Source organism: Lycorma delicatula, chromosome 5 (genome assembly GCF_047948215.1).
Source record: "Lycorma delicatula isolate Av1 chromosome 5, ASM4794821v1, whole genome shotgun sequence".
NCBI classification, from domain to species: Eukaryota; Metazoa; Arthropoda; class Insecta; order Hemiptera; family Fulgoridae; genus Lycorma; species Lycorma delicatula.
This window is the reverse complement of record NC_134459.1, coordinates 81,555,598-81,583,554: the sequence shown is the minus strand read 5'-3', so window position 1 is coordinate 81,583,554 and position 27,957 is coordinate 81,555,598. Positions and strand designations below refer to the sequence as shown.

At 26.1% G+C, this 27,957-nt stretch overlaps 1 protein-coding gene across 1 annotated transcript; it reads right to left on the bottom strand.

Moving 5' to 3' along the window:
• Positions 1-27,911, bottom strand: fkh (fork head box protein). Its single transcript, XM_075366494.1, has 2 exons — positions 26,505-27,911; positions 1-1,437 (listed from the first exon to the last, which is right to left on the bottom strand). The coding sequence occupies exon 1, from the start codon at positions 27,684-27,686 to the stop codon at positions 26,568-26,570; it is 1,119 nt and encodes a 372-aa protein (XP_075222609.1). The 5' UTR covers positions 27,687-27,911; the 3' UTR covers positions 1-1,437; positions 26,505-26,567.
• Between the last annotated feature and the right edge of the window lie 46 nt (positions 27,912-27,957).

Here is a 27,957-nt window from a genome sequence, read left to right as displayed (position 1 = left end):
CTTAAGAACGCTAACAATTGTAAACAATAACAATTAGTTAATATAAAGTAATGCAAGTAATAACAAAATTATAAAGATAACACAGTTTGTAAAAATAATTATTTAAGTTTTTTTAAAGTAATTTTACAAAGAATTGCAAGGATATTATGACAACTTTCATTATTACACTTTTAACCCTACAAATATTAATTTAATTAATATTAAATCAATAAAGACTCAAAAAAGTACTTACTTTACATTAAAAATAGAATATAAATAATCTTCTTTCAGTTAATCTGTATAAAATATCTATAAAAAATTTTAAACATTCAAATTACTTTTTTTTTTAATGAAAAATCCAGTATATGTAATTATGAGGAAGACTTTTTTTATTAGAACTTTCAGAAATATTTCATTCCCATTAATAAATTTAATGGAATAATCTTAAATTTCTGATCGTCGGGGAATAGAACAAACAAAAAATTAGGTCAATAAATTAATTCCTTGTAAATGAACTACTGAACCGACCTCGAAACATTTTTTTCAAAAATATCAAGGCTTTACTGTAAGTTCTGTTGATATAAATATAACCACGAAAAATTCAATTAACGGAAAATTGAAATTTCTTCAAATATTTTATTTTTTAAAACCGATAGAGTCATACACAGATCAATATTAGGATATCTATTCTGTATGTAGGATATCGCAAGCAAGTCGTTATAGTTAAATCCTTTTGATTAATGTATCTTTATAATTGTTATTTAATAAAATCTAAATTCTCAATAAATAATTTTTTTCTTTTTTTATAATTTTAGTTTCAATAAATATTCTTAAAAATTTTCCAAATACAATTTTTATTTATTTATTTATTTTTTATATTTATTATCGACGTATTTTAAACTGTTTTTATAATTAATTATATATTGACTAGATCACCTTTTTTACATCCTTGCCGCAATATATACTTGCCACAATGTATATTGTGAAAGAACAGTGAAAAAGTTTATAAAAAAATTGGAAGTTAGTAAAACCAAAAAAACAATTAAGATAGAATATTGTAAAAATGTGACACTTAATTATAACAATATATAAATAGAATTTAGATAAGTTTACTGCTTAAAATTAAATAAATAAAAATTGATTTAATATTTCATTCAATATAACAGAAAATAAAAATTGCATCTGATTAAATTTTTTTATAAATTTTTAATAAAAATATTTTTTAACAGCAAAATAAAAATAAATTATATAGCTAGGTTATTTATAATAAAAAATTATACATTTTTATATAAAAACACAAAAAAGAACCTGATGATCACAAAAATACCCGCCACAAAATACTCTCATCCTGATTTGTTTTTTAATAAATAATGTTTATCAATCCACCGTCAGGTAACTGTAGTGTTCTTTTTTCTTCTTCGATTTGGACCTGGTAGCTTATGAATAGTGTGCCGTCAGCTGTAAAAGATATGAAAAAGGAATAAATTAGATTATGCATAAATTATTAAAATTTCCTTTTTTATTTTATATTAATAAATCGCTCAAAATTGTTTACAAAAAATAATTACCTAGTCTTTTCGATTGTTAAATAATCAATAGCAATGCGATGAAAATAACTGAAAATAAATAACAATTAAAAAATAATTAAATTTAATAAAAACAAATCAATAAACCGCGTCAAAACCTTTAAAACTCATCAAAAGAAATTCTTTTTTTACTTTTATTTTTTGATTTTGAATTTATATTATTTTTAATTATCCTCTCTACATTTACCGTTGATTATTTAGCAGTAAAAAACCGTAACTAGTCATAGATTTTATTTTGTTTCCTAGACGCTTCTTTTGTTAATTTATTCTTTACCTCTAACTAATCTTTAGACGTTCCTTTGTTGTTTTTTTCTTTTAATATTGTTTTTCATATTTGTTTCTCGATATTTATTATATAATAGATCACTTTAGTTTTTTGGTTATTCGTTAAATATTTAGATACGAGATAGATTTTTTTTTAATTTAACAAAGTATGTAATATAATAATAATAATAATATAAGTGAGAGACTTCAGTTACTGAAAACATTATAAATAATTTTTATTACCTATAACGTTTACATAAAAAAAAAGAAAAAACACAATTTTCAGAACCTAATATATAGCTTATGAGAATAATTAATTATTAAATCGGAATAAAATTTTAATTTTATTTTTATTAATCTTTGTTTTAAAATTGCAATTATTTTTATATGAATAGTATGTAATGTGCCCAGGTTAAGTTTTATAAATTGATAATTTGTTTACGTACAGCATAATTTTGTTTCTTCACTGTTTGTTCCAGTGCTTAAAATAGAAATTTTTTTGTAGATTAGTTCTATAAAGTAATGTAGTATTTTAAGAAAAGGAACGCTGGTTGCCGACTTTATTTGTAAGTGTAAATTTAAAACATAATACTGATAAAAGTTATTGTTACTGTTACTTTTCTGTTGATTTTTTTTTTTATTTGCATGAAGTTTTAACGGTTGATTAGGTGGAATTTTACTTATGTTTTTAAAATTGTCTTTATTTTCACTGAATAATAATAATTATTCATTTTTTAATAATAATAATTTATTTTCCTCCTATAATAATAATTTCAACATATATATTCATTTACTATTAAAATTGCATTTACACTCAGCCTTATGAACGCGGTTATAAATTCTCGTATATAGAGGCCTATGTATTTATAAGGACAAAAAGGAAACCAAATAAAGTAAGCTAATATTATAATTCTTTAAAAGTAAATAAATAAATTTTGAATATTATAAAAAGTTATTATAAAAACATTTTTTACACAGAATATTTTTGAAACTCCTAATATCTCGTATTTTGTATAAATTAAAACTAAACAAACATTAAAATGTATAAAATAACATATAGTAATATATATTATTACTTAAAATACTTGAGTTTATATATCATTAAATAGTTTTCGTAATTTCTGTTAAAAACAATAACCATAGATAATAAAGTTTTGGAAATTAAATCAGGATAAATGAGTTAATTCAATGATTTTTTTAAAAACAAAAGTTAGTCGTTATTCGATTCTCACATCGCATTCTTTTTTATTTCACAATCTTTACTGTTAAAATGTAATGAAGGGTTTAAATTTAATTTTCATTATGGTATTAAACGTTTCATAATTAAAATTAAAAAAAACTATCACACAATAATAATAATAATTAATTAATATAACTACACAGCCTAAGTTGATGTAGTTCCTAGACAGATTTGCGCGTGGATATCATAAATTAAATTGCACTAAAAGGATTTCTTATAATGCAGCAGAACAAGTAAACAAAATTGCAAAATGATGGTAAAGGTTTTTTAATTTATGATAATAATGGTTCACAGTATTTATTAGATTATTTTATGTTTGTTATTTTCTGTATTTGTTAGAGTAAAATATTACTGTATCATGTAAGTTCATTGCGTTATGGTTTCTAGAGCTTACTTACATTCGTAATAATATTTATTATTCGAGTATTAAAAGTATTTTATTTTACTAGGTAATAAAAATATTCAAAAGTTGGCATTTTTGCAAAATGTTATTAATAGACTTAATTATTATCTTAAGTAATTAGATTACACAATAAAATATTTTAATTTAAACGTTTAATTTCATTGAAACTATTTTTAAATGATATCGTTATATCTTTTAAGGTTTATTATAGTACGTTTTGATCTAAATAAAGTAAATACAGAATATTATTTTAATATTAACTTTTAATCAAATTTAAAAAAAAACTTTTTTCAATTTTTTCATTGAAAAATGTTTATTATAAATATTGTTACAAAAAAAAAAATATTATTTTGATATACGACTTTATGAATTTATATTAGGAAGTAGACTACAATAACGAAAATTATCAGGTAAAAGATGGGTAAATAAACGAATAAAGAAAAGCGTGTACCTTGAATCGAACCGTCGACTTATTTTTGTCCATATTATCTGGAACATCTGCTAGTTGAATATCAACCAATAAGAATCTGAATGAACGATTTATAGTTTAGTTTTATCGAGTCTGGGTAATTCTAACCCGATCTTCCGAAAACTGTCTATGAAATAGTTTTCAACTACTCGGAATTGATCTTGAACATCTTTTTCATAATTGTTCCTTTCTCATTATCTAACCCTTAGAATTATCAATGAATCCTTTTTACCCGCACTGTTCTATATGTTTTAGATTGACATCAACCGATCGATTCAAGAAAACGATGACCTGAATGTCTCTTGGTACGTTTATTTGGCGGAGGCTAATCCGCTAAACCAACATTTAACACTAACACCAACGTTTCATCACAACTTAACGTTAAAATACTTTAGTTTATACTAATAGCACTGCTAAATTTGTTTTTTTTCCAACACATATTATAAAACTCTCTTCTTTGTTTAGGAATTGCATAATTTTATAGCGTATCACCTGTATTTTCTTAAAGGTTTTATACTTATTGCTCTAAAGAGAAAAATGATTGAGTTAATACGATATCAAATCTCAATACTAATTTTTGATATTTTTTTTTAATTTTGTAGAAATTAAAAAATAATAAACTTTTTTCTGCTAAGAGATAGGCAGAATCTTCAGGGAAAATTATTTAGGTGTTTTCTTTAATTTTTTAAAAATTGTTTTTCAGTTCGCATTAAAATTGCAGCTAAATTGTTGTGACAAAAATTTTTCAATGTTGCTTTACATACAATGACGCGATATTTTTATTGTAATAGTAAATATTCCAGTACAATTTTATGGAAAATTATTAAGTATACGTGACGTTTTAGAAACCATTATTGTTTATATTTATTAGTGATCCTGTGAATTATTAATTTGAATTTTAAAATAAAATTAAACTCATTAAATAACGAATTTAAAGATTTTTTTTTTAGGATAAAAATTAATCCTTTTTTAGTTGTTTAAAAATTTGTTATATTTTAATATATGTAGTTATTTTCATATATTAATCAGAATATATGAAAATAGTTATTTTCATATATTAATCAGAATATATGAAAATAAAATTAGTTAGGTGAATAATAAAATTAAACTTTATAATAATAAATCCATCAGAAAGTCCTCCTTTTTTGCAGATAAACAATTGCCTCATTTTATATACCCGAATAAAAATATGATTTATGAAGAGGATAAACGAATAGATAAATAAAGTAAATGTAAACCATTTTTATAAATTTGTTAAGTATGATTAGTAGAATACAACTGAAATACTATTTATGTGTTATGTGAAAAGTTTTACTTTGAAGGGCCGAATTAGAAATAACAATATATGATTAGACCTGGCTAGGGAATGCACGATATTCTTGCGATTTAAAATATAGAAAAAGATATTTAGATCTTCGAAAAAATAAAATCGATTGATAAGAATCTTTCTGTAAGCTCGAAGTATTTGAATGGCAGGAGTAAGACGTTTAAATTTAAACTGGGAATTAGCAAATGCATAAACCTTTTATAAAAAATCATGATGAATATGATAAAAAAATGGTAAAAATCGATCATCTAATCCGAAACGTTAGAGGACTTCAGAATTAAAAAAGATATTTTATTCGTCTATCTCTTACACGGAGAAGATGTTCTATTCATTGCTAATCTCTAATTGTGGTATCAGTAAACTGTTGTTTTAGTCACTTCGCTAAAATATTTTCTGCCAATAAAACATTTTCTTATATATAATTCATTACGCAGCTTAAAGCTTACGCACGGGTATATGAAGTGAACTTTGGTAGTGCATAAAAATTGCCAAATACGACCGGGATTCGAATTTGGAATCTTCCATATGAAGTTCTGAATCCTATTAATCCTATGAGGATATGAATAATATATTTCGTATCGCCTAAAAATATTTCACTGTATCTCTTAATATTCGTAAATAGGTTTCAATGATTTTATTTTAAGATGATATAAAAAGGAAAGACATTGTACGTGTTCCAATTTATATCCGTAAAAATTTCAAGTATTCCAAGTCGAGAGTTATAAGGTTCGTATCTTGTAAAGGTAGTTTTTATATGGATTTGAATACTAGAATGCGGATATCGTTATTCTTTAGCGATTGGGTTTTCAATTAACTACGCGTCTCAGGAGTGGCCGACCTAAGGTTTTTCCAGACTACATGTTTACCGATACATTTACACTTAGATTGTACTACCGAGACAATACGGAAGTCGGCAAAAAAAGTAATCTTATCTTTTAATTTTTATTATTATTTTTTCTATAAGGAAAAGATTTAATTTTCCCGCTGCTTTACATTATGATAAGAAAACATATTGTTTTTAAATTTCAGTAATATTTATAAATTTATAAGTTACATAAAAGATAAACCTTCACCTCGACTATTCCTTCAGTTGTACAACAGAAATAGTTGCATGGAGACTTATCATTTTAAAAAATTTCTTGAAAAAATGAAAGGAAAAAGTTTTAATATCAAGCAGACTGCTTAGTTCTAATTCACAATTCAGTGATTTACAACTACGCTAATAAATTTGGTATAAATTACGGCTAAAAATATTTTGTTTTATAATTACAGTATTTCATTAAAAGAAAAAAAAATTTAATTTATCTATAGTATTGTATAGATTGTAATATCGACTTAATGTAGCGGTAACCTAATAAAAAATAAGGTAAAATCCTATTTGTAATTTATTGTAGTAATGACCATCCTACCTAATAATGTTTTTCATCAGACCTACCGCGTTTATACTATCTTACGTTTAAAGATTGTGAGTATAAACACAAATTTATATTATTATTACCATCTACATTACAAACACTGAACATTAAGATTTTTTTTATTTAAAAAAAAATTTATTTCAATATGAACCGCGCCAATGTGATACGGTATACGCACATCCTACTTAAAATCAACTTCCAATCAAACTCAGTTCAGTATATCCCTACTATTTTTATGATTTAAATTTTAAGCTCAGTGAAATTAAGATGATGTTAAGGATGGAACATACATTAGATTTTTAATAAAATACCCAAAAAAAAGAAATCCACCAGATCTGAACCCGGTGAACGTATGGCCGTAGAATGGGCTCTTTCTTGATAAATCAAATGACCTGAAAAAGGAAATCTCAAACTTCTTTAAGTGGTGTACCATCTAGCTGGAAGTAAAGTATAAATATAAATTTTTATTATCTGCATTTTTTCTTATATTATTATTATTAGATTTTATTTCTTATGACTCTACAAGCACTTAATTAATAACACTTGGAATTTATTATGGTTTTTATCAGTGGAAAGATAGAATTTCATTTTTTTATATTATTCTATAAAAATAAGATGTACATCTCTTATCAAACTTCAGGAATAACCGCAACAGTAACGAGTTTTTATGTAGGTTACTATTGATTATCATTAAAATAAGTCATTAAGTCAGAGTAAAATTTATTTGATTGATTATGTTCTTATAACAAAATGGGAAAATAATTTTTTTTAAGGATATTCAAATACATTAAATTGTTGATGATCTTCAAGAAAAACATAAACAACCTTAAAAAATATACACGGATAATCTGCTTTTCCAGATTTAAAGGTTGTGTTTATTAACTTGATTTTTGACATAAAATATAGATGATATTTTTCGAGGAACGTCTCTGTTCTATTATGTAACTAGACATTTCTACATAAAATTCAGAAAGATTTATCCTGTGCTAATCAGTAATTACGTGAATTCTGCATACTACTACAACACTATTCGAGTCAAACTTGATATATTTAATTTAAACTACAAATAGTAACCATATATCAGTACGTCAGAAGCCAAAACCAAAAAAGGCCACCTGACTTGAAATACAAGCCACTCGTGAAACTGCATAGTCATTCTTGAAATAATATGAATTCCATGCGCAGCTTATTAAGGAAAATTAAAGATTTCCCGGTGCTTTCATCTCTTAATAAAATATATTGCTGCATAACGGTATTCCAAGCCCAGCGAAATTCCAATGATGTAAAGCCCTACGAGTGATACCTTTACTTCATCACAGGGACTGCCTCTGTATTGATGATCATTATTCTTAGAAAAAGGAATCCTAAAGCATGCCTCTTTTACTTTAGGTATGTTACAGCTGCAATAAATACAAGAACATAAGTGTAAAGCAACAAACTAATGTCTCCCTTTTATAAAATACTTTTATCAGTATGGAAATCAGATATTTTATTTATTAAATATAGCTATTATAATAATTATTATTTCATAAATAAGATGTACATTTCTTACCAAACTTCAAACATAACCATTATTATTATTTATTATAATTATTTGACTCAAAAACCCTTAATTAAATAATTGCATACTTTATGTGGTGTAATATTAATAATTCAGTAATTAGTTGAAATCTCCAACATATTTGTCATGTTAATAATATTTATAAATTAAGAATAAAAACTCCTTTATAAAAAATTCTTAAAGACAATGTAGTCGGAACATATTCTAAGTTTTGTATTTAAAATAATTTTATTCTGTTTTTGTAGTATTATGTGTAATAAAATTTTTATTCTGATAATGTTAACAATTTTTTTTCACATTGTATTTAATATTTAAATTGCAATAAGTAAAATAAGGTAGATTTTATTTCTTATGACTCTACAAGCACTTAATTACTTGGAATAACTTGGGATTTATTATGGTTTTTATCAGTGGAAAGACAGAATTTCATTTTTGTACATTATCATTCTATAAAAATAAGATGTACATCTCTTATCAAACTTCAGGAATAACCGCAACAATAATGAGTTTTTATGTAGGTTACTACTGATTATCATTAAGTCAGAGAAAAATTTAATTTATTAATTCCATAATGAAAGACTTCATTTGAAATATTAAAATGTTCTTATCGGTTACAATAGTAAAATAATAAAAGAGATAAATTTATCTTGAAAATTTATCTCAGTTATCTACGATGTTGTTTATTACGCTTAATATAAATAATAATATTAATGAAACGTCTAATAAATAAGCTGATTACATTTTACATGCTGCAGCGAATATTTTTCGAATAATATTTATATTAATTTAGTTTTCTGAAGAATAATCTATATCACAGTGTACTTTTTTTACATTACATTATACAGATCTTGTTTTAAGTTTTCCCCCCAAAAAAAACTCTTGCCCAGTTCTACGTAAAGACCGGCTTTTCGTTTCCGACTCCCTCACTATTTCGTAATCAGAAACGCACTGATTTTAATAGTATAACGCCCTACATACTTTCGATTAACGCGTAAACCCTACCCACAAGCATCAAATTTAAACTCACTCACCACCACTGTGGTACATCACTGCATAATAAGCTCGTATGAGAAATACACTAATACAAAGTCAACATAACCTCAAATTTAGGTTGTGTTGTCTTTTGCCGACCTTAAATTGAGCGTATATAACGAACGACCCAATTGGTCGTCAACTTCAGACATGCACAACTTCAGATACACTACTACAGCATATCTAAATATCAGTGAAATTGATGTAGCAGTTTTGGAGATTTTCGAGCTAAAAATTTTATATATACATACACATATATAAATATAAGGAAATTATATTTTAAGTGAATATTTTCGTTCTCATGCCTCAAAACATGAAGAAAATTTAATTTCAACCTCCCAGTTCCACCGTGCGATCGAAAGTCAACAAGATCGTTCTTTTCTTCGAAAAGTCAACAAAAAACACGTTTCTGATACAAAACGCGTTGAGTAAAGTACATACTATGTTTCCCCATTAATTTATTCCGTTTCACTATCAGTATTTCCATTATGATTTTTTTACTCGTTTCATTTTAGTCGGTTCTTTAGATGCACGATAAATTTTGATAGGTTTGTGTAAGTAGCTGGCCTCCATGGCGTGAGTGGTAGCGTCTCGGCCTTTCATCTGGAAGTCCCGGGTTCGAATCCCGGTTAGGCATGGCATTTTCACACACGCTACAAATCATTCATCTCATTCTCTGAAGCAATACCTAACGGTAGTCACGGAGGTTAAAAAAAGGTTTGTGGAAGCAAGATACTTTGTTACGTGGAGGTAAGATATGTGAAACTGTGGAAGTTAGATATTCTTGCAATGAAACAGTGATACAGTCATATTATACAACCCTATACCCATAATTATCTAGGGAAAAACGTTCCTAACTGTCTTTTTAACATATTAAGAATGTATTTAATTTAACAAAAATTAAAATAATTCATAAAAATTAAAACTTAAGATTTCAATTAGGATTAAATACAAATGTTATTAATTTCACTTGTAAATTGCAAATTTTGCCTTGCAAAACACGCAGACGTAAATTGAGATAATAGGTTAATTTGTATTAGTTTTTTGTGAAATGTAATGATGTTTTTTTTAAAAATTATTATTTAAAGCCAATAAACAGCTAAAGCCGACATCCCCAAAAACTCTCTTTTGCTACTTTAATTGAAATTTTCAAAAAATGCAGGCTTCCAAGAGATTTTTAAGCGTTACTAAGATTATGAAAATTCCTTCCAGTTTTAATGAAAAATAAATTTAAAAGAATAATAAGAGTGGAATATGGTAAAAAGAATTAACAATGAACTCTATCTTTACGATAGAAATATTATTCCTGTCAAGGTATCGTAAATTTTTTTAAGATAAGAATTTTTTATTACTAACAGCAGTTTATTTTAACGTATTTTATTATTAATTACACTTTATAGTTAATTATTATTAGATACCCTTTATTTTTCAGGTTTTACTAAAAAAGTAAGGGTATTTTTAAAGAAAAAACTCTTGTGCAGTTCTGCGCAAGAAGACAGACTTTTCTTTTGCGACGCCCTCACTATTTCGCAGTCAGAAACGCACTTTTTTTCAAATTACAACGCACTACATACATTTAAGCAACAAGTTTAAATTCATTCACCACTGTGACTCACTGCATAAGCGCATATGAAAAATACATAAAAGCAAAGTCAATATAACCTCAAATTGAGGTTACGTTATTTGTTGTCTACATTAAACGGAGCGTAACTTAAAAACGACTCAGCCAAATCTTCCAATCCATTAAATTCTCACATGTATAAATTTTGATATACACTACTATAGCATATCTGAATATCAACGAAATTGAACTAGCAGTTTTGCAAATTTTCGAGCCCAAAATTTTATACTAGAATGGTATTTTTGTAATTCTCATACCTCAAAGCGTAAAGAAAATCTATTTTCACCCCCTCCCCCAGTCCAGCATGCGACCAAAATATCTTACGTTTCTTCGAAAAGTCATAACAAAACTTGATTTACTGAAGAATTATTAATTGAGATCATAATGAACTGAAGTACGTATTATTAGCTCAATCATTTAATTTAGTTAGGTATCATTAGATTTCATTTTCTGAATTTAAATATAGTAAAATGTGAAAGGTTTTGTCACAATTAAAAGACATTTCAGGATAAAAACACTTAATTTTTTCTTCATAACTTCCATTGTAATGTATAATAAACAAATTATGGCCAATATGGCATAGTTGATAGTATAGAGTTGTAGAAAGCTGTTATGTAAGATATAATTATAAGTAAATTGTTATCCCTGTCACTCTTTTTTTAGCATAAGAGAAAATTAAAACATTCAAAAGATTTTTTTTACATAAAAACTCTTTACATAAAAAAAGGATACTGAAAAATGACTCTTTGATGTATAGCTAATTGAAATTTTAACATTTGTAACTTAAATTTATTAATATATAAATACATATGAGTAAATGTACAGGTAAATAAATTCTAACAATAAAATTTATTTTACAGTGAAAATATGCTTAATATATTCTAAAGAATGTTTAAAATATCAGTTTTTAAGAGTAATAATGATCTATCAATCAAACTCTTAGTTCTTGATAATAAAGAGTAAATACCTTTTGGCCTTATAATTTGTGTACAATTCGTTAGCTCTAAGTTAATATTTTCATAACCTACCTAATTGATAATTTTGTTTAATTGAATCTTATTGAAATATAAATTGTTTAATTAATAATATTCTAACTAATTTTTATGAAGGAAACAATCGCACACAATTTTTTCCGGATTTTAATACCGAAAAGTGTGATATTACTTTCGGTCGCACTGTAGGAGTGGGTAGTGAAATTAAATTTTCTTTACGTTTTGAGATAAGAGGATTACGAAAATATTTACTTAAAATGTAATTTTTAATCTCTTTATATTATATATAAATATATAAAAGGAAGTTACATTCATTTCATTATTACAATTGAAAATTACATTTTGATTAAATGAAATTACATTTCATATATATACATATATAAATGTATAAAATTTGTGGCTCAAAAATCCCCAAAAATACTGAATCAATTCATTGAAATTTATATACGCTGTAATAGTGTAGCTGGAGTTTGGGCATGTGGAAATGTGATGAGTTAATATATAGCTGAATCATTCCTGAATTCCGCTCAATTTAAGGTCAACAATAGATAACATAACCTCAATTTGAGGATTTTTTTTTGATCGGATGGTGGGATTGAGGTGTAAATGAATTTTCTTTACATTTTCGTATAAGGAATACGAAAATACCATACGTGAATATAACTTTGTGGCTCAAAATTCTCCAAAACTACTGGGTCGATTTCATTGCAATTTAAATACGCTATATTAGTGCATCTGAAGTTATTCGTGTGAGAATTTGATGAAGATTGGTTGAGTCGTTCTCGAGTTACACTCAGTAATTCCAAAACATTTGAAAATTTTGCGGCTCGAAAATCTCGAAAACTAATAAATCAATTTCACTGAAAATTATGTATGCTACAACAGTGTATCTGAAGTTTTGCACGCCAAAATTTAATGAAGTTGGTGTAGTCGTTCTTCTGTTACGCTCAATTTGAAGTCGACAACAAACAACATAATTTCAATTTGAGGTTATGTTGACTGTGTAGCGGTGTATAGAAGTTTGGGTTCCACATAATTTTTATTTCACTGCGCTGGTTAATTAAATTAATTATAGATTATTCAATTTTTTTATTTAATTAAGAAAAAAATAATAAATGAAAATTATAATAGATAAATCTGTATCTAGTAGTTTCATTTTCATATTTCTTTTTTTTTTGACTAACTGTTATTTAAAATACGTAAGATTTTTAAATAGGCCTATTTTATTAATTACTACAGAAGCTACAGTTCTATATACGCAAAAATTTAAATTAGCTGTATTTTTTCTCAAATTCTTTTAAAATAGGCCTCTACATTAGAACTTATTTATTTTTATTTTTTTGTAAATATTAAACCTAATATTTTGCTTTATTTTTATAGAAAAAGTTCATTTGAAATAATATATATCTCCTAGAAAAATTCCAACAAAATTGAAATTGAAACTTCCACAAAATAAATATAGGCTTTTAACAAACAGATTTGTAGTTAAAATAAAGGAATTTGACACAAAAAATCTTACTCTTTGTTTTTAATCCGTTCAAAATAACGTAAATAATAATAAATTTTTTATTTAACTTTTGTACCATTTTACTAAACTTATACTTGTTACATCACCTAACGACTAAAACTGTTAATTAGACAATATTACGTAAATAATTATGAAAATTAAGTCGAGTTAATGAATTTTCCTCTTAAGTGTTTTAATTTTGATTACATCATTTGTTCACCAACTGATAAATGCGGCTAATAAAAAGCTAAGAAATTAAGAGGAAGTTGTCATTTTAAAATTAAATTGCTTTTAGAAAATTTCATTTAAAAAAATAATTTAATTGATTTTTAGATAAATATATATTGCCGTAAATACCCTTAACCGATTATAATAATCGATCGATCTCAAGTATCATTATATCTACGTAATTACGGTGTATATAAGTACAATATCTAATAACATTACTACGAGCGTATTTTTTAGAGGAAGTCATCGATTAAAATTTCGAAACGTTTTATTCGGAAAGGTTATTTGAATATATATAATTAATTTAATATGTCTCCTAAAACATTTTATTAAAATTTATCCACTGAAAGTAAATTAAATAATCTTTTTCGAACTGTGAAGAATAAAGGGTCCATTAGATTTCTTAAAAATGTTTCCTATGATAAGTTTTTTTTAATTTATATTTCCATTTCCTTAATTTTTATCAGTTCGAAAAAATCACTAGATGCATCCTTAATAAGCAAAAGATAAAAAGTGTTTTAGAAAATAGAGATAACATTTTTTATTTGTGAAAGATTTTCAAAAATTATTTTATTTAATTCTATTTCCTAAAAATAATTATTTACTTAAGATTTACTTAATTTCATAGTTTTTCAAATCTTTTTAGAAGCTCATTTACTTATTTTTTTCAGTGAAATTTCTTTTTACAATGCATTCTCAATAAGATAATTATTTACTCAAATCAAAATTCCCGTTTAAAAATGTCAAAAAAATATTTTTTTAAAACTTTATTATTACTTTTGATTATATCTCAATTATCAAAATATTTCTTGAATGAGTAATTACATTAAAAAAATGATTTTCTTAAAAACTGATATACTTAGAAAATAGGTTAATTTGTTTCTGGTATTTTTTACGATAAAAAAATCTGAAACCAGAAAAACTACAAGTAGTAGTCAAATTTTAATGGATTATGTTTACAAATATAATGAAAATTTTAAATGGTAAATCGTAAGGATCACTTTTATTCACTCTGATCCTGATAAAATCCTAATATAAAGTTGACATTTGATTTTTTTTTCAAAATGTTTACGTAGCATTCCAAGTATCAAAGCAGATCACCTTTTTTACTTCATCAAAATCGGTTTATCCGTTCAATTTGAAACAAGTTTTTTAAAAAATTTGGCATATTTCAGATTGTAAAAATACGAAAAGATATATATTAAAAATTAAAAACACGACTTCCAAAAAAAAAAAAACATTACTGACACAAACACTGCTCAAACTTTTCACATATATATTTATATGTAGAGCCTATGACGCTCCGGGTAATGTAGAGATTCCATCGCATATATACATCTAAATCGGTTCAACCGTTGAGCTGCTAGTTTTTAACTTAAAAACTTTAGTTTAAAACCTATAAACACTGTTATATTTCAACATCAATCATTGTGTTTATAATAATAAAATTGAATAAGCCCACCGAGCTGGTCTCGTGGTTAACTCGTCATCGCAAATCAGTTTTTTTAACAGCTGATTTTCGAAGTCGAAGGCTCTAAGGTTCAAATCCTAGTAATTATCGCTTTTATATAGATTTGAATACTAGGCAGTCGATACCGATGTACTTTGGTGGTTGGGGTTCAATTAACCACACCAGGAATTTTTTTCTCAGGAATTGTCGGCCTGAGTCTGTACAAGACTACACCTCATTTACATGTCATACATATCATCATCCTCACCTCATTGGGCCGTGGGAAGTTGCTTATTGTTCATTAATTGAACAGATTACATCGTATAAATTTGGAAAAATAACATAAATGTACGTTTTATTGAAAAAATGGTTGTAGACCATATCAAATGAATTTTTTTAAAATCAATTAAATTCCATTCAACCTGTCATAACAAGAAAAAATTATAAAATTAAAGTACGTTTTAAAAATTTCATAAAGAAAATCAAAAAAGCGTTCAATTAATTAAAAAATTAACGTAATTAAGGTAGTCTAATCTGAAAATTATACATTGCAAAATGCTATATGCTTTACTTATTTAGGCCCGTATTAATTTATCTTGACGTAAACAAAACCTATATATCTCGTTGTTTTTATTAGCCTTAGTCTTTTTCATGAGTTTCAATTATTTTTATACTTATTGTAGCGCATTTTTAATCTGTTAACTGCTGAATTTTTTAATGAATAATATTTCAGATTACAAGTTGTTTATTAAATGTATAGCAACACATCTCTTATTTTAAATATTATTCCTACCTAAAACCCCTTAATCAGGGGGTCTTCAAATTTTTTTTAAACGCTCGGGCAAATATTTTCAATCTGCACTGATTCAAGGGCCGGATTACAGTATAAACTATATCTTAATCGAATATCAAATATGTCTGTTGCTTTTATAAACCAATACTGCCGTCCTACAACAAAAGGACATATCTCAGTACACGTAGTTAAGTAATAATTTTATAAAAATTTTTTTATATGATCTTATTTCAAATGTTTCTTGTTTAATAATCTTTTAATTAACAGTTTAACTATTTACTTTAAAAAAATTACATAGTCAAAAGTGTTATATGAAAATAAAATTGAGATACCCCCAACTGGATTAGAAAATTCTTAAACTTTTTAATGTACGCACTAAATTCAGTTCTGTATCGTTTACTATTGAAATTTATTTATTACAGTGTTAGTAATAATTATAAATTTTGAGACTTCAGACCACAAAATCTTTGAAGAAGAATGATTGCCCAAGTAAATGATCATGAGTTTACCAATATAATTATTACTAAGCTTAGATTAATTTTATTCGTATAATTATAATGTATCAGGCGATAAAGAAATATAAGTTTTATGCTCGTTTTGTCCGTTATATTGTAGAATAATTTATTTTAACGAGTATTTATATTAATAATAATAAGTATTTTAAAATGATATGTTTATACTTTTATATTTGAGAAAAATATATTAGTTACATAAATATATATAAATAGTGTAAATTTTTGAGAGAATAAATAAGTATTTAGTAACCATAATTGCATAACGAAACATTTCTTTCAACTGGCTCAAAAACATTATTTTTATTCATATTTTATAATGCTACTAAACTGGTATTGGCGTAAATTAAAATAAATAATAGTAAAAGTAAACTTCTTTTTTAATAAAGAGAATATATTCAGAAATTATCGTCTACTATTAAATTATCTTCAAATGATAAAACGTTATTTAAGCGGCCCGCTGAGCTGGTCTTATTGTTAACTCATCGTCGCAAATCAGTTGTTTAACAGCTGATTTTCGAATTCGATGATTCTGAGGTTCAAATCCTAGCAAAGATTAGTCTTTTTATACGGTTTTGAATAGTAGACATGGAATACCGGTGTACTTTGATGGTTGGGGTTCAATTAACCAGATGTATCAGGAAGGGTCGGCCTGAGTCTTTACAAGATTACATCTCACCTCAGATTACAAGTCAAGATGACTTCTGAGTCATATATAAGCCTAGATACATACGTAGGTGTTAGAAAGGGAAGGTTAGCTTATTTTCATTTGATGAAGAGATTCCAACGTCCATATTAGGAAAAATATTATTTAAGCAGAGTCCTATTTAAATAAATAATGTAATTTGTTATTAAAAAGGTGAAAATTTTTAAATAAAAATTATCCTTTTAGAATATTTTTTTATATTACAAAATTATTTTATATTTTAAAATAAATCAAACGGTTATTTTTTTAATTTTTATTAAATAAATTTGTTTCAACCAGTTTATGTATTAAACAATATTAGGGAAAGGGTACACAAGAACAAATTTTTTCGTAAAAAAAAACCTAGCCAGGCCAAATTCTGTTTTTATTTCTTTATTCAGTCATTGCGTGTGCACATATTTTAAATAAATAAATAATTATGAATAATAAATTATTAATTCATATTATATAGTGGAACTATTATTTGATTGGCAGCTGAGGTATTCTATTTTTTAAATAATTCATCAGTTATGCCCACTTTTTAGTATGTTTATCGATTTTTACCTAAAATAAATTTCTGCCGGAAGTTAAAATTTAATAAATATTTTATAAGCAGTTTGCTGTTGTTTTCTTCGTAAATTTATAAATCGTTTTTCCCAGTCGCCTATTTTCTTATTTAAGACATATTAAATAAGAAATGTATAAGATATGTATCAGTTTTTTTAGGTTTATTGATTATTAGATAAAGCCTAAGTCAATTCTTAATAATTTTTTTCTATTTTATTTAACTTATTCATTATTTTTCAAATCCTAAATTAAATATAATACAATTTATTATATTTAAAGATTTTTTTCGTTTTGGGGAGATGGTTAGGTGGAACATTTCATCCTGGAATCACATGGAATTTCATCCCTGGAGGGTTAGATGGAATTGCTCGACGTGTATAATAGAAAATGTAGTTTTCAAATTTTTAGGACGTAAACATTGTTATTATTAACGGTAGATTTGAACCTGGAACCTTACAGATGAGTAACGGAAATCTTACTGAACAACAACGGAAATCAACGTACTTATTTAAAGAAATGATGCATTAATTTTTCCATGTACCATTAGTATAGTTTATATTTGTAGAAATTTCTAAGGTAATAAATGCTTTTAAAAACAGAAAAAAATTTTGTACATCAACTTAAAGAGTAATCTTATCATATATATATATATATGTCGTGAGTGACTAATAATCAACGCCCAGCAAAAACTATTGAAGATAATTTGTATACACGTTTCTTCTTAAGGTGTTGTACGCTAAGAAAGGATTTTTGAATTTCCGAGTTTAAAGAATTAAAATTAAATTTATTATTTTTTAATTTCTCGGTCACAAATGAAGACATCAACTTGATTTTTTGTATGAGTAATCTTTATGTGAATATCTAAAAACCAGTTTCTAAATATTTTGAAATTCGATCTGGAAATGTATGAAGAAATGTAAAAACATTTCGAACAATGACTGCAAAATTTTCCCATTTCCGACTATACTAAACGAGATACTTATTCGATTTGGGCTCAAAAATATTCTTCAGGTAATTATTTAAATACCATTTTCGGATTTTTTAAATTTTATTATTTTAAGGGGTAAAAAACATAAATTTTTACCGTTTTATGCTACTCTTATTGAAACAATCTTTATGAGATTTGGTAACATTAAGATTTTTATAATTCTTACGTATTTCGCCAGGAAAACCCCGACGGGAATTTTAAAAACAAATTAGTGGAACCTGTACTGATCAAACTGTTGCTCTGAATAAATTACAATACACTGATATATTTTTTATAAATTGAACAAGTTTAGGAAGTTTAATTTATCATCAATATTCTCACAAGCATGAGTTTAATAAACACAGGGGGGACAAAGCTTTCTGACCACGATGGGAAACGTAAGTAACCACATAGCGCGGGCGATGTTAAAATCTTTAAAGTTTTAAACGCTAACGCAATACATTATATAATTAAAATAGCGGGTTCGATTCCTTAAAAATTTAGTATTTCATTTATTTAATCTAAGTTCATTATCGTACCAGTACATAATGTTATAGGATTACAACATATTTGACCTAGCATTAATAAATTATTTTTAGTAAAGATGTTTGAAATAGTCTTAAGAAAGGTATTAGTTACAAAATACTAAAACTTAATTTTTGTTATTTATTATTCAATTAATGGAATTCTGAGTAATAAAATTACAAGCGTAAACAATTCGTTTGATTAACTAGAATTTCATCGTATTATAGTAGAGCCGAGTTAAAATGAATGAACGTAAAAAAGGAAATTTCCTCTTCCTGGCTAGTAATACTACGGCAAAATTAAAAGGAACAAATCAAATTAACTTTTGTATAATTTAATTTTTATAGCTTTTCATAACCTGCTGAATTATTTTTATTAATAAATCAGTCATAATGGAATATTTACTACAGGATATGAAATGGAAATAGTTATTGATAAGTTATGAATCAGTACAAATTACGTAGATTCTGCTTAACGTTATTCACTTTCAGTTTACCTGGACTCCAGATAAATGGAATTAGATTTTTCCTAACATTTCGATCTATTTATACCAAATGACTAAGTATAAATGAATTTGTTGATTTCAATTGTCTTCAAAATAAAATACATAGAAAGTTTTCGTTAAGCTGTAATTTTAACATGCATATTTTATGCATAAACTGCATATTTTATACATTATATAATATTTTTATTAAATCTAGCCGAAAAAAGATTTGTTTTGCGTAATTAAATTTCTTTTATTAAAATTTATAAAGGTTAATTATTTTTATAAAGTATTCCTAAATACGTTTTATATAAATTATTAAAAAAAGATTAAACAATTTAAAAATGTTTACCGGAATTAATAACATTTCTTTTATCGGTTATCTCTAATATAAAAGATAAAGTGTTACAAATATTAATTATCTTTTTTATAATTTATAAGGAAATTATTATACTAAATTATTTCCTTATAAATTATAAAAAAGATAATTAAAAAAGATATACATTATTATACTAAATTATGTATAACGAATATATATGTTCTTATTGCTTGTAGTAGATTTTTAATCAATATTATCTCTAGCTCTGTTAGATCCTAAAGCCCTACTAACTGTAAGTAAAGAATTAACAGATAGCAGCTGAATACACATTATATGTAGCAATACCAATTAAATTTCTTTGTTTTAATGTTTAAATGTTCGTAGAATCAGTATGGAAATATTTCCTACTGATTTCTTTAAGGTAGAAATTCTTTTTCCTAATAATTTTTTGATAAATAATTTATAAATCTGTGTATTTGCAAATTGTAATACTGGGTGATTTCTTGATAGTGTTTTTAAGATGACATCTTTTTAATATTTTAATTCAATTAATAGATACTATTGCATGCTGCATATTGTAAACCTTATGGTTTACGGGTTAAATCTATGTAACCCGAAGTTTATATGTTGCTTGTGAAAAATTGTGATATAAGTTATACTTAGTTTAATTTATACGAGATCACAATATATATATATATATATATATAAAGAAAATGTCAAAATTTATCTAAATTTTTTATTAGAATTTTCAACCTCAAACTAATATTAATAATTTTTAACTTAATATATTTTTAACAAACATAATAAAAGAAAGTTACCGGTCCGTAAGAATTTAATTTTTTATATACATCCAAGTAGTTTAAACTGTTCCACCATATTGACCAAATTAGATATTTTTTTTATAAATTGAGTTCCTCTGGAGTACGCATTGTTATTTATTTGTCAAAGGACTGTTATAGCATTACATATGGTTTTTTTTAATATTTAAGTACTTTTCCACTAAAATTAAGCGTATTCTCGCGTTGCAGAGATAAAGAGTCTTTTCTAATGTTCGGTAGTTATCACTGCAAGTGATACTAACTAACTAACTACTCTGCATTTCTTTCCTTATTTATTATCAAGACGTTTTTGGTTTTTTGGGCAACAGCTTGCTTTCATAAGGGCATTATTTTTAAATAGACTTATCCATATTTTAGATAAAAATAAAATATTTAAAAATCTACAAAAAAATAATTCGAATTTTTTTAAAAATATTTATTGTTGGAATGAAGTCAGTGCAAAATTAAATCAAATTAAACACAATATGTAAATTTTACGACGTACCGCATTAAAAAAAGATGATTTTTTATTTGGTGTTGACTTCAAAATATAGAAATTAAAAAAATAATTTTAAAAATATTACTTATATTTTTAAGTTTTTTTTTTTATTTTACTGTCAGTCTTATTTTTTAATACTTTTTTTAAATTGGTAAGTTTACTTAATTTCTATTAATTTTTTTTCCTTATAACTAAATCATTAAAATATTAGTTTTTCTGTCCAAACATTAGTTATATTTGTTAATTATTTCATAGATAGGTATTGTTACTGCGTTGGTTTTACATTATAAAAATATTTTTTTACATGTCTTAGTTTTTATTGCATAACATGTAATTTATGTAATGTTCTGTTATAAATTTTAAAAGATAACTAGTAAACAATTTTTTTTATGAAAAAGACAATTAAAAATAATTTTTTTTCTTAACTCTGATGCAATTTTAACCTATTTAATAAAGCAAGTATCTATAATCTGATGTAAATTCTGATGTAAAATTGATCTAGAACCAATGAGAAGATAATTATAGAACCAAACCTCTACCAACGTTTCCCTAATTATTCTCTCCTTTGTTCAGTAACGAGAAATTATCGAACACTAACCTCCATAAATATGGTAATTAGATTATAAACCGTAGAACAGAATTTATGCAGTTTTGTATTTAATACACGTATTGAAAATAATTTAGTTTAATTTCTATAAAAATAATTTTCAAAAATAAACCTTTTAATAAATTTAAAATTTACTAATTCAATCGGGCAGATTATTAATTTTTGTTTTAAACTGCTTTTTGTTTAATAAAATGTTAAAATTAAATCATTAAAAAACAAAACAAAGATAAGTTGTATATTTTTTAGCAAAAACAATGGAAAAAATATTTAAAATTCTACTGCAAATAGGTATAAAGTGATAAAAAAATTCTTTTGTTTTATTTGTATGTTTATTTATTTCTTATTTATTCTTTTATGTACTGTTTACTTACCTTTCTATTTATTTTTATTATCATAATTTTCTTTCTTTTTGCTTATTTATTTTTCATTTATAACGTTATTATATCACACAAATTAACACTTAATTGAATTGGATTTTACTTATATTTAAGTATTATAACTTTAATACTTATCTCTTAGTAACTTAATTATGTATTAATTTTTTATTACCTTAAAATATTGCACATATTTGGGAAAAAAGTATATAATTAAATTAATGCATTAACGCTTAATCTAATGAAGTAACTCGAACAATTTTTTTAAATCTAAACTACATTTTATTTAATAGCTTTATTAAAAAAAAGTAATTACATCGAATTTAGTCGTTTATACTCATTTTTCCTCAATTATTATGGAATTTGCTCGAAGCGATTTGGTAGGATTTTTATACCGGGATGGCATTCCACCAATTTACTATAGCAGCCGTTCCCAAATTATTTTCTTCAAAAGACTGGTATTCCGTAAACCGAAAAATTTATTAAATTAATGCGAGCTCGGAATGGTTTTAAATGCTGCGGCAAGTTCAAGAATGTTTGAAAATCAAACCCCCCAAGGCTGCCGTTTGAAAATATTTGGGTATATATTAAATATTTTTATAAATTTTAATGAAATAAACTTATCCGTTGTAAGAAAATAATATTATAATTTTTTATTAAAAAAAAAAATAAAAAATTCCAGCTTTTCGTAGGAGGTTACAGTTTTGGATTTCTTCAATTGAAAAAAATAAATTTATTATTTTCCCGCCTTGCATGATTTCTGGATTGAAATAAATATTAATATATGAAGAAATTTCTAACTTAATTTTAGAACACTTGAATGTTTTATAAAAACCCTTTAGTAATAATTTTCAAAAATCGAAAAGGACAATTCCTGGATACAAAATTTATTTACAATGACAGTCAAGCCAGTGAGCTTTAGCGCAAGTGATTATGATAATCTAATTTAGTTAATTAATTCATTCTAATTTATAACAGAAATACAAGGAATTATCATGAAATATTGCTGGACAAATTAATTTAACAGAAGCGTACCCTGCTAAAAATGTAGTAATGCAATAACTTTATTTTATTCGAGGCCAAGATTTTCATACTATGCTACAACCAAATCAGAGTTTAGGAACTAATCGACCCTACACCAGATATAAGAATTCAACTTTCAAAGAAATATATATATATATATAACGCGTTGTTAGTTTTATTTTACGATTTAATGTGGTTTATATAATTATGATTTAATATTTTTTTAACACTAATTATATCTACTTATCCTTCAAAATATCTAAGATGTTTGTTTAAAATTTCAGGATTTTTAAAATTCTCCGTCGTAGGAAAGGTTTGTGAAATTACAGGTTGATTGCAACCTCATAATTAATTAAAATAATAACCACTCACATTAATAAACGTCTCCAACCGGTACTTAGCTTTGTGTATTCAAATTGATAAGCATTGCAAACAAATGTATGACCTCTTCCGTAACGTCGTGTAGCCCTTTCAGATCATAATAGCTAGCAAATAAATTTGTGCAGCTAGTTAATTGTGTAACGAAACTAATCAATATAAGTCCAAGTATATTTCATCTTTCAGATTTTACGATTGAATATGTTTTAATGACTTCAGTAAATGATTATTTATTCATTCTCCTGTTACTTTTATACACTTTTTCAGTTTTACATAACATTTTTATAATTTAATAGTAAGATTACGTAATATACACGTTTATTTATATATTTAGCTACTATTTAAAGTAAATATGCCATCTATCGGAAGGTGGGTTTGGATTTCTTCAGTAAAACATATAAACTTTCATATATAGCCTAGTAACACTGAAGGAGCTTTATCAAAAAAAGGTTCTTTTCAAAGTAGTAAAACGTGACATTCTATTTTACGATCGGATATATATTTAAGTTACCCCAAAAATAAATCGAGAAATTTAGAGTTGAAGCTGCGCTTTGTTTTTTATCATTTTTCTAAAGAATATTTATGAATTTTCAAACACAAAAGTATATGAAAGTAATGTTATAATATTGAATCGTATATACTGTAACTTAATGGAGACTTATACATTCGCTTAATATTATTGAAATATTTTATTTTATTCAAAAATAAAATTTATAAACAATTTTTAGTTTTTGTAACCGACTCTTTCTTAAATAATAGATTACGTAATTGCTAATAGATTTCATTTCGCAGTGTAGAATAAAACGAAGAAACTTAAGTTTAGATACCCTACTTAATATAATTTAAAGTATATCGGTTAAAAATTGTTATTTTTCCTCATCTAATACTGTTATTAGCTTATTTATGTTAATTTACACGCTTACGTGAAAATAATCATGGTTTAAGAATATTCATACTTATTATGAATTAAAATAAATTTTGAATGAAAAAGGAAAATTATTATGTAACATCTGACTTCTTTTTTGTAAGAACTTGTTTTTTGTCAATTTATTATCTGACCTTGATGTTATAAAAAAGTGTACATATAAATAAAAATATCTTATTGTTAAAAAAAGTAAAAAATCAAGCAGTTATATCGATTTTGTCAACCTAATAAATTACTACAGCCTTGGTTGATAAAAAAGACTTTTTTTGACCTAGTTTTTACATTTTTTTTGTTAATAATTTTTTTTAAAGTATTTTAATTGATTGAAAAACAAAAATCTTATGTTTAACAATTTTTAGTAAAAATATTTTTTTGGTAATAAATTGTGATAAAATACATTTAGATTTTGTTTAATAAATTTTGTATTTAATGATGATTTATTGTTGTTTAGTTTAATTTCCTGTATGTTGAACTATAATCCATATACATCAGAAATGAATCATTAACAATTACAATCTTTTAAATGATTCCCAATCTCGTGTAAAAAGTAAATTTATGTTTAAATATCAATATAAATAATAAACTGTGAAATGTTTACCTATTAGATTTATTTTTGAAAACGATAAAAAGTTCAAATTATACATAAATTTCTTTCTGGCGTAAAACTGTAATTCTCTCACAAAATCAAATTAATAATGTAAACAGTTATGATTATTAAAATTCTGTTATAAAGTTTATATTAAAAAAAAATAAAGAATGATTTATAGGCTTGTTTATAAAATATTACTTTTCTTTACTTAAAGGATATTTTAAGCAGATCTCATAACAGGAATCAAGTTTTTTATCATGTGATCTCAACTTTTTAATTTTATATATATATACATATACATACAGAAACGGTTTATTTTTTTTTTACCTTAATAAAATTGAATAATTTAATCCAGTATTTTTTAATTCGTAGAGAACTATTCAAAACTCAGTTTAAATTACGGTCCGTAGCAGTTTTACAGAATTTAAATAAAATCCCTGACTTAACTTTATAGCTGTACATATGTGGAGTTTCTAATCGGTGTTTTAATTAATAAAAAAAACTAATTTTATTGTAAAGTTGTATTCTTTTATTGCATCATCCTTATTGGTCATTAGCTACACCTAGTGGATCACATACACGTAATTACATTTATAATTCACACTTTTCTGTATATAACGCTGAAAATGAAATCCTTCATATAATTTAGAATTTTCTCACAATTTGTCGGAAGTTGTATTTTTTATTTTACGTTCATAAAATTATAAATTTCAACGTTTTTCCTAATTTATATTAAATACGACGAATTTAACTTAATTATAACGTATGTAAATTTAACGTAAGCCTGTATATTTTGGTTCTTTTTTACGTATAGGTTATGTCAATAATATCAAAATCCTTCATAAATAATATTTCTTAAATATGAATATGTAAATGCTGCTTATTACAAGTTTACCTCGATAATTTGTCCTAATAAATTGAAATACCTGTACTTTTCATTACACATCGGGAAAAAGTATTGCTGTTCAATTTTAACCTATTGCTACATCATATTATGATTACAAATTAAAAATTTATAGCTTATAATTGATTAGAATAACTACTCTATACAAGTAAGTTAAATAATATCTGTTTTCTGTATTTTCAAACGACCTATTTAAATCTACAAATACTATTCACTAAATTTTTACGTAATCTAATCTGTTTTATTTTTAATTTCATTAATGTTTCAACAAACTCAAATTTAGATATAACCGTAATTTTATTGGATTACTGATAAAAGTAACATTTACTAGTTCATTTTCTACATTAACGGTTATTAAATACATCACAAATTTAGGCGGTTTAATTAATTTTAAAACGTTATAATTTATATTATTAAAAGTAAATTCTTAGTTAGAATATTACAAAATATTAAAAACTTACTGTGCTTTCATGGTAGACGATGCTGTAGCTATCGGTGTTCAGCGCTTAGGCGAGGGGGTATTGTCACAAAGCCGTGGTTCCAGCCGATGAATGGTAGAGGGAACTCTGATAATAATCGTTGTACCCGTACTGCGCTGCCATGTCGTACATCTTGATATCCGCTTTACTCTCGTTCGGTAGAAGTCTTGTTATGGAAAACGGATGATTCGATGCGGCGTATTCCTGTTTTAAATGGTGATGCGAATAATGATCGGGTTGTAGCGTGGCCGCTAAATGAGGATGACAACGGCCGACCATCGCGGCCACCATATCGTCCTGTTGTTGTTGAACTTGCTGTTGCTGCGTGTTCATACACAATTCTCCGTGCTGACTTAAACCGTGCAACGCCAAACCGTCCTCGACTTTTTCTACTAAAGTCTTATCTTTATGCCCTAACTTATCTTCTACGACGTGATGTCCGCCGTGTGTAGCGTGATGTCCGTGATGCGGAGAGACACTGGTTTTATGAGTTTGTCTGACGGCTTCTTTCTTCTCGTCTTTAAACCTTTTCTGTCTTCTCAAATAACACCCGTTTTCGAACATATTACCCGAATCCGGATGTAACGTCCAGAAGCTTCCTTTACCGGGTTTATCCGGCGTTCTCGGTACCTTGACAAAACAGTCGTTGAAGCTTAACGAATGCCGTATGGAGTTCTGCCACCTTTGTTGATTTTGTCTGTAGAAGGGGAACAGATCCATTATGAACTGGTATATTTCGGATAGCGTTAACATTCGCGTCGGTGAATTCTGAATGGCCATAGTAATGAGAGATATGTAAGAATACGGCGGTTTAGCGTGCGTATAACTGCGTCGATATGATTTATCGGCTCTAGCGCGTTGAAGAGCGGAAGGCGATCCGGCGTCACCGGGAGGCGCCGAAGGGGTCATATCTGCTCTTGTCGAAAGTCCAGCGGCAGCACCGTACGGTGCCATACACGAAGATCCCATGGCTTGAGCACCATAACCGATCGCACCACCTCCCATACAATTAGCCATCGCGGCCGAACCTTGTAACATATTAAAACCCGAGGCGCTCTGAGGCGAACAAGAATTCATCATAGAGTTCATACTATAACTCGGCGTATTCGAACCCATCGCACCGCTTACCGAATCCGCGTACAACTTTTGCGAAAGCATCGTCATGGTTTAAAGCATACCGACCCCGACCCGCAACAGGTCGACAGATTGAAAAAACAAACACCGACAGACCGGCCACTGTTGGTCTTGTTTGGCTAACAGAGGGGGTCACACTATTTAGCTTTCCATGATCAAACTGAAGTGCCTTCCGAACTTAGCAACGTAAAACAGCGAATGGAGAGCCGGTAGTAGAGGGAGTGAGGCGTCGACGCTATCGACCAATAGCGTAACCCGGCTCGTGTCGCCATGGTGATCGCATGGCGGGGGGGCGGTGCCG